The 8987-nt window shown below is 46.5% G+C and overlaps 1 protein-coding gene across 1 annotated transcript in view; it reads right to left on the reverse strand.

Annotated features, from left to right (window-relative positions):
* Nucleotides 1–3487, reverse strand: part of FMN1 (formin 1) — a 360158-nt gene extending 356671 nt beyond the window's left edge. Inside the window, exon 1 of the mRNA XM_074996955.1 lies at nt 1582–3487. Within this exon, the coding sequence (XP_074853056.1) occupies nt 1582–3487 (1906 nt within the window). The remainder of the gene's footprint in view (nt 1–1581) is intronic.
* Nucleotides 3488–8987: the final 5500 nt, after the last annotated feature.

Consider the following 8987-nt stretch of genomic DNA (forward strand, 5'->3'; position numbering starts at 1 on the left):
GCCTCACTGAACAACAGTTGGGGCTGCAACATTAATCTAAATATTCACAGCACATTGACCTTTCATACGTCAGCCCAATGGAGGTCCAACTGAGAACATGAAGGACAGCATGCACAATGCCCCCCCGCCCCCAATTCTGTACCACTTGTGAAAAGAATTTTGCTTTATCAAGTTCTAAATCAATATTTAGATTTGCTATGGTGTTGTGTGGGAGGCAGGCTTGTTTGAAGGGACTAGGAGAGGTTGGAAGGGAAGCTCTATTTTCCTGACACTGATTTTGGACAAAAGTATGACAGATCCTGCCAGTTTTGAAGCATACAAATACCAAGTTTAATGGAGAACAAACGTAGCCATTACAACAGCTCAAAAACCCAGAATCAGACCCAGATATCTTAGATGTTTGAACTAGGAGTGCAGGGCTGCCACACCCCTGGTTTGAAGTAGTTTCCATTATATATAAGGTTCACAGTTTGGTTCAATGGTTCACTCTATACATTGTTCCAGCACACCTTCCACACATAATATTGTACAACAGTTCCTCAGAAATCTGTAACTGACACCTGAATCCTATAGTCTTCTGGAGTTTGGTGATTTGTATTAGAAAGTAGTTAGAGATTGAAGAAAAGATTCAAAAAACTGTAATTTTTTTTAACTACCTTTATGATGGTGGTGACTAGAGTTTTACTTTGCGGTTATGGAAGCATTGTTCTGATTCCTTCTCATTTCCCTGATCCCCAAGGAATTCTGAGAAGCCCAAGTGCATAGCCCTCTTCTTTAGGCTGTAAAATTGTTGACACAAAGCATGCTCACCGCTCCTGCAACTCTTTGTTCTTCACACCCAAATGCTCTAGAACTAAAATTCGCCTGTACTCCAATCTCCCAGAGAAACCTAGGACTTGTTTTGCCAGTTAACAAGATGTTAACTGTCCAGCATGCCTGATATATTTCACACTATAAAAGAACACTGTAGCATGATTCTCATGTACACTGTTTAAAACACATTTTGTTTTCACAGCATTTATATGAACCTATTGTAGTTACCTGACCTAAGCACCAATTTTACACTAAGTATAAATTAGTTTACCTACATAACAAGAGCAAAATACCCTCAGACAGGCCAAATCAACTACAAAATGGTTTAGAAAATAGATATTCAGTCCTTTGACAATCTAGAACATATTAAACAGGAAAATAAGCAAGTACAAATTTTCACCCAGTTTAGGAAATATAACTGGATGCATATGATATAATAGACATGAATATCTTAAGTGTGAGAAAGTATTCAGCTAGTGATAAAAGCAACTTAAATATCTTTAATATGGGTTAAGAAAACAACTGTTGGACATAATACCAAAGCACTGCTATACAAGATAAATGTTGTGCACCTAAATATCTAGCAAACATCCCAAACTAAGATGACGTTAATAAAAGACAAATATATTTCTAATCAAAGCTTTAGTAGTAAACAATTTTCATTGCAAATGCAGTGTTTAAGCCCTAAAAACTGGGCATCACTAAAAAGAACACATTTAGGAAATATAAGGTTTGACGGAATTGTTTATGCTCAGAAATAGGACTAACCTGAACATAGCTGTGTCTGGGTGTGAACAGTTAGTTTTTCTTGCAAGGTGCATTTTTCCAAATGCTCTCCAGCTGTGAGCTGATGTAGGCCTGGCTGCTTTGTAGAAAATGCTAGTTCTCCAGATGCAGGAGCATGCAGATAGAATTGCGATTCCAAAGCATGTCTCCCTCTGCAATAGTCATTCAACACAGATTCTTCTTCAGCATTCTGAGTAGGCAGGGGAAGAATCCTTTGATGCAGCTGTGGACTAGATAGTCTTGAAGATAAAGGAGAAGGAATAGGAGACATTTGTTTGTATGTGCTAGATTCTGGATATGAACTATGAAAAACATTACAGACCGCAACTAACGAGGGTGACAGCAGCCTTTTCTCTTCTGATTTAAGGTTGGTGCTTGTCTGAGAAATATCAGTTCTTAAATGTGTTGGCAGGTTTAAAAACAAATGCTTCTTGCTCTCCTGAGGTACTGTCGCCCTTTTGTCATATGTTGAGCCTGGCAGGTTTTTGTCTGATCTTGTAATGTGTTGTAGTCTCTTCCATTCTGCAGCTTCATCTATACTGTCACTCTGGATAATTTTCAGAAGGGTTTTATCGACTGCTCCCAAAAGGTTGCATGACTCATCAATAAACTGCACTCTCTCTTCTTTGCACTGCACTTTGCTTTCCCTTTCCTGAATCACGGTGTATTTTGAGTCCACAGCAGCTTCACCTACGCTGAATACCTCAACTTTTGGTATAAATTCACTGCACAGTTCAGAAAGGACGGGTGTAACTGTTTCCTTAACTCCCTGAGTATCAGTGTAAGAAATATCACCAGAGTCTGAATGGGTTTTTATCACTTTCTGAATACAAGGTTTCAAATCCTGTACTTTAGCAACAGCTCTGGCTGCAGGTTTCTTAACGCAAGTCTGCTCAGTATATTCACAACCATGCAGGCTTTCAGCTGCTGCAGCCTCCTTTAAGCCCTCAAATCTGTTTGGTGCACTGTCTTGAAAAGAGTTCAGCAAAGAGCTGCTCTGCTGCAGCTTCATTTCTTTAAGCGTACCCTCTACATCATCCAATAGACCAGCACTGCAATGTGTAATACAGCTTTCAAACATATGATTCTCATATTCGGACAGAAAATTAGGTAGGTCTGTATCTGATCTCCAAGTCCCACTGCACTCAAGAGAACAGTCATCTTTTTGCCATCTTTCTGGTGGTACATTCATGTCAAATGGCAATTCATCCTTATCTTCTACTATCTGCCAATTAGAAGTGGAAAGGGAACCAGGAGAGCTGCCAACAGGAAATATGGAGGGAAGTAAGCTGTTATTTCCCAATTGCATTTCTGCCTTGTTTATCACCGAAGGTTCTGAATCACTGGGAATTTTCTTTTTCACTTTCTTGTTTATGAATTCCTCCAAGCTCTCTCTCCTTCTGCTAGATTTCCTCATCTTTTTGTTTTTCAAGCTGGATTTCTTATCCATGGATCCCAAAAGGGATTCCTGTTGATCCTTGAAACTTAATAGATCATCATCTTCGTATTTCAGTCCTCCAGAGGCATCGTGCAGCTTCCCTTCCTGATTTCCCATTTTAATACCCAGAACGTTGTGTGAACTGAGTAGGTCAGCTAACAACCTCTCTTTTTCAGCAGTTAGTTTGTATAGCTCAGTGAGAATATCTTTCGTGGTAGTTTGCTTGAAGAAAATATCTCCAATATTTTCATAAGGTTGTTCCCTCAGTTCTGCTGTCTCTGAACTTTCTCTTACTCGATAGCAGTTATGAAAACGTTTATTAGCTTTGTCAAGAGTTACACAGCCCTTGTATGTGAATCCTCTGACTTTTCCCTTTGGAAGATAGAAGCTGACGTAACAGAGTTCCATAATGGGCTTGTGCAATTGGAGGACAGTATGAGTGCCTTCCATTATGCTCGTCAAATTATTCATTCATTTTAATTATGTGATGAGTGTTTCAAGGCTTGCATGAAACCACATGTGATGTGGAGAATGTACAGAAGGCATCTGATTAATCTTCCTCAGCAACGTTGCCTATAAAAAGAATAAAAAACCACCAAACTCAATTAAGGCAAATTTGATAGAAACAAACAGCAGATCAGTAGCACAACATCACAATACTCTCTCAGTATACTTCCTGATGTCCACCACTCCACAAAAGGATACAATGCTAAAAGGATGGCAACACTAAAATTAATGGTCAGAACATTTACTCCCAGGCACTCTTGATCTGTGCATTTTCACAGGGTTACATGGCATGTTCCAGGGAACTTCAATCATGCTTTCAAAGGCAAGTTGTTTGTCAAATCTGCAGCTAATTCCTTCTCCCCCACCCTCCCACACACTGCTGAAAATGTAACTTAGTTGTCTCAGCCAGTGGAGTCCAACAGTAATCACCATCTTAATGAAACGTGTAACCTGTCACTCCCATGTCACTCACCACCATCTTAAATCTGACTATTAAACACAATAGCTTTCACTGATATTTATTCCATGTGAAACAAGTCCTAAACTTAAAATATATTGTGGGGCAAATGCTTTCCTTATTTATGGCCATACAATTCCACTGTGGTCAATAAGTTTTCCATAGGAGAAAAAATTTGGATCCATTTATTTTGACTAAAACATCTAAATCATAACAAAGTCAGTTACAGTTTCTGTATTTCCCCTGGTGGTCACTCAAGGGCATTCCCTTCAGACTTCTGTTTCCCAGCAATCACTTCTCTTTGGCAGAGTCCCACATCTCACACCCTGAATCTGATGAAGTGGGTCTTTGCCCACGAAAGTTTATGCTCATGCATTTCTGTTAGTCTATAAGGTGTCACACAACCCCTCATTGCTTTTGCACATCCAGACTAACATGGCTACCCCTCTGATACCTGCTAACAGGTGATTTTAAGGCTGAACTGTTCCCTGCCTACGCTGTGATATTTCTACCAAGCCCAACTTTGTAGAAAAGTCAGCACATGGACTTTACTTTCTCTCCAAAGGCTCTGACTAGTGTATTGCCAGAAGTTAAGTTTCCCTGGAACTGCTGCTATGCAAGTACATTTATTCCTAAATTAAAAGCATGACAAAAAAAGCAAATAGAGGTGCCAAGATTCTTATAACAGCAGGTTTTGCCCATGCATGCATTTGATTTTAAAATCTGGATCGTTCACAAGAAAAGTATCTTTTCATTACAATAAAATGATGAGGTAAGTAAATTTATTGTATGAACAGTACATCTTCACTCCTCTCTGAGGTGGTTAAGATTAAGATTACCTAATAGACAGGAAACCAAAGACCTTCAAGAAAAGCATGAGACCAGCAACCCAATGGAGAAAACACATGAAACAGGATGAAGGGACTGTTTGATCCTGCTCTCCTTGTAATATCCTAGGTGCTGGTCTCTTGTCAGTAAAATAGAAACTAAGTGGCTCTGAGTAACCTGCTATGAACTATAGTAAACTGCACAGTTTTGCCTTTACACAAGGATTATACTTCCAAAGTATATCAAATTAAATTAGATTAGAGACACTTTATTTCTGAAACAGCGTGTCCACATAGTGATTCATGCAGTTAAACTAATACCTTTTTTAACCAACAGCTTTAGTTAATTTGGATTAATTTTTCTTGGCACACCTGTATAGTCAGGCTTCAGTCTCCCCAGAAAATTTAAGAGGGAACACCAGATTAAATTCAAGGACATCAATGGCAGAAATATTTACAGTCTAAGGAGCCAATAAAATACACAATATAGCAGAAGGTGTGCAGTCCACACCAATCAGCTTTATTTAATCTAAAAAAGGTGAAACACAAAGCTGGAAGAAGGCTGAACAAGCAACTGTAATTCCAAATAGACAAGTGGTAAAAATCTCCCTATTGCAAACATCTGCCCACCTGCCCTCCAAAGCACCCATGAACAGTGGAATCCCCTTCTAGCTCAACAGACTTTGTGTATTAGGGCAGGTCTACACTACAGGAGAAGGTCAAATTAAGTTTAGAATTTCAGCTACATTAGTTACATAGCTAAAGTTGATATACAGAAACCTCTTTTGTATCCAGAAGCCCGGGGACTGGAAGATTGCTGGATATTTAAATATTCTGGATAACAGAGAGGTATACCTAGCAATGCACAACATTAAAAAAAAACAAAAATAAAACAAAAACCCAAGATTAGATATTAAGAAGCAAACAAAAATGTATGCAGAATACTTTATTTACCAACTATAGTATTGTCCACTAACTACAAATAAATACAGTGTAAGTTAACACTTTTGACATACTGTACAGTCAGGTCTCAACATTTGCAAGGTTCCATATTGGGAACCCTCACAAATGTTGAATTTCACAAATATGTCAGCCCCTAGCTGTTGGTGCTCCCTGCCCTGGGGCCCCAGGGGAAGCAGTAGCTGACAGGGCTCCCTGCCCCAGAAACCCGGGGGAAGCGGCGGCGGCTCTGGCTGCTCACAAATAATTGAATTTGCGAACCTTAGGTTTGTGAATATTGAGACCCTACTGCACTTATGAAAAACGTAACTAAAAATTACTTATGGTTAAAATGCCAGTTATTTGAGAGTTCTGGATATGAAAGAGTTTACATACCTTAATTCAGGCTTCCACATTGTCTCTGCTAAGGGAGGTCAATGGGAACCTGTGCTCGCATTGACTTCCCTTACTCCTAAAAGGGACAGGAGTACTGCTATCAACAGGGTCACCCTATAAATTTGATTTAGCACATCCCCACTAGGCACAATAAATCGAACACCAGAAGATCAACCGTGGCTCTGTCAATCTTCTCTGTAGAGTACTTTAGCTTGGATTACTGTGTATTTGTTTATAAAATTCCAGGGCTATGTGCACAAAATGTTGGCTTGCTGTTATTTGCTGGGGCCTCTCTCGAGCCGGCTACTTCAAAGTAGCCGCGCCAACTTCGAAATAGCGCCCACCACGTCTACATGTGGCAAGCGCTATTTCGAAGTTGAAATCGATGTAAGGCAGCGAGACGTCGAAGTCGCTATCCCCATCAGGAGATGGGAATAGCGCCCTACTTCAACGTTGAACATCGAAGTAGGGCACGTGTGGACGATCCACGTCCCGCAACATTGAAAGAACGGGGTCTGCCATGGTGGCCATCAGCTGAGGGGTTGAGAGACGCTCTCTCCAGCCCCTGAGCTCTATGGTCGCCGCGTGCAGCAGCCCCTTAAAGCTCCCTGCCCCCTGCGTTCCTGTGCAGGAAGCTGAGAGTGCATGCAGGCAGCAGCACTGCCATGCAGCCAGCCTGCACGCCCGCAGCAGCCTCAACCCACCACCCCTGCAGCGATGGCCACTTGCCAGCCCCCCCAAGTGCCCCCAGGGCACCCCCCCCCAAGGGGAGCCAGGGCTCCCAGCCAGCCAGCAAAGAGGCAGCCGGGCCCCTCCTGAATGGAGGCCGAAATCTGGGACCTGCTGGGGCTCTGTGGTGAGGAAGAGGTGCTCCAGGTAATGGGGAGCAAGAGGTGGAACGCAGATGCGTTTGCTCAGCTGGCCGAGGGCCTGGCTGCCCGGGCTGACCACATCAGGAGTAAGGTAAAGGAGCTGCAGCAGGGTTACGCCTGGGCCCGGGATGCAGCCAGCTGATCTGGGGCCGCCCCCGCCACTTGCCCCTTTTACAGGGAGCTCAGGGCCATCCTGAGCCCCCGGTACACCTCCTCCCCCGCAGCCACTCTTGACACCTCGACCGACGAGCCCCAGCAGGCCCTGGGGACGGAGTCCGCCGCGGAGGCAAGCCCTGCACCCCAGGAGCCCCCCAGGAGCCCACCCCTGGGATGCCGGGGGGGGGGTACTCCTCCAGCGATGGGGGGCTCCGGATTGCCATCCCATCCTGGAGCTCCAGCAGGGCGTCCGCCCAGTGGGTGTCCCCCGACCGTGAGAGCGGACCGTCAGGTATGTACCCCGTCAGGTATGTACCCCCCGGTGCACAGCCCCAGGGTTAAGGGGCAGGGACAAGAGACATGACCAGGGCCCTCCACATGCCCAGATGACCATGGCCCCAAGGACAGCAGTGGCATGTCCCTCAGAAGAATGCATCAGCTCCTGCCCCCGAGCAGGACAGCGCCATGCCCCATCCCTGGAGATGGGGGGAGCGAAACCTAGGGTCTCCTGTGGGGGGAGGAACACCCATCATCAGCAGCATCTCCCGGGGACGGGGATGGGGAACCAGCAGCAGAGGGGTGGGGGAACAATGGCCACGGGTCAGGGCCCACACTAACGGCTGTCTCCACTCTTCTTCCCCCCGTGTTCCGCAGCTGCACCAGTGCCAGCGAGGTATCCGTGGTCCCGGAGAGCCCACCAGGGCCATCCCAGCAGGCCAGCCCCTCGGCGGAGCACCAACTAGCCCCAGGATGGGGCCAGTGGCGGAGCCACCAGAGGACAGCCACAGACCCCCAGCTGCTCGCAACCCTCCTGCGTTAGCTGGAGGTGTCGGAGCGGCGCCTGCGGGTGGAGGAGCGGCAGCTGGAGCTACAAGAGTGAGCGCTGGCCTGGTGCCAGGAGGCTTGGGGGGCGTTCATGCGCACCTTTGAGCGCATAGCGGAACACCTGGCCCCCCACGCCGCGCCACCCGCCACTCCGACCACCGCCCGTCACCCTGGGGCCTGCTGCCGAGGGGGGCCTGTGGACACCGGCCGGCCATATTTGCCAGTTCGCCCGGCCCCCACCCAGCCTCGGCCAGGGCTCCGGCCGAGGCAAGGGTCGCGCACTCCAACCCCAGGCGCCGGACAGTAGAGGGGTGCAGGGCCGAGGACGTGGCCCCCCCCCTTTGTACATATCCCCCATTTGTAAATAGTTTTTGCTGGACCCCTATTCTGTTCTGCTTCCTGCCCCCCCATGTAAATAGTTCCCCCCTTTTTTCTATATATAATTATTATTAAGAGAATACACTGTTTGGTTTCAAACAACATGTCCACTTATTTGCCAGAAAAGTTGTAGGGGGGGTGTGCTCTTGGGTGCTCTGTGGTGTGGGCGTGGGGGCAGGGAGTGTTGTGGAGGATGGGGGGGTGCAGTCGGTGGCCTGCCAGCGTTCACCCCGCAGCCTGGTCAAAATGGGCCTGCAGGACCTTCCGGACCCGGATCCCCTCGGGGTCCACCTGGCGACTGGGGAAAGCGGGTGGCTGCACGTCGGCCCTGCCAGCCTCCACAGCCAAGCCCTGGAAGGAGGCCTCTCCCTTGCTCTCCACCAGGTTGGGGAGTGCACTGCACGCGCCCACAACCTGGGGGATGTTGGGGAGGCCTGCATCCAGGCGGGTGAGGAGACACCTCCAGCGCCCTTTGAGGCGGCCAAAAGTGTGCTCGACCACCTGGCGTGCATGGTTCAACCGCGTGTTGAACCGCTCCTGGCTGGCTGTGAGATGGCCTGTGCAAGGGTGCATGAGCCAGGGCTGGAGGGGGT

This window comes from Carettochelys insculpta, chromosome 6 (assembly GCF_033958435.1).
Source record: "Carettochelys insculpta isolate YL-2023 chromosome 6, ASM3395843v1, whole genome shotgun sequence".
Taxonomy (NCBI): domain Eukaryota; kingdom Metazoa; phylum Chordata; order Testudines; family Carettochelyidae; genus Carettochelys; species Carettochelys insculpta.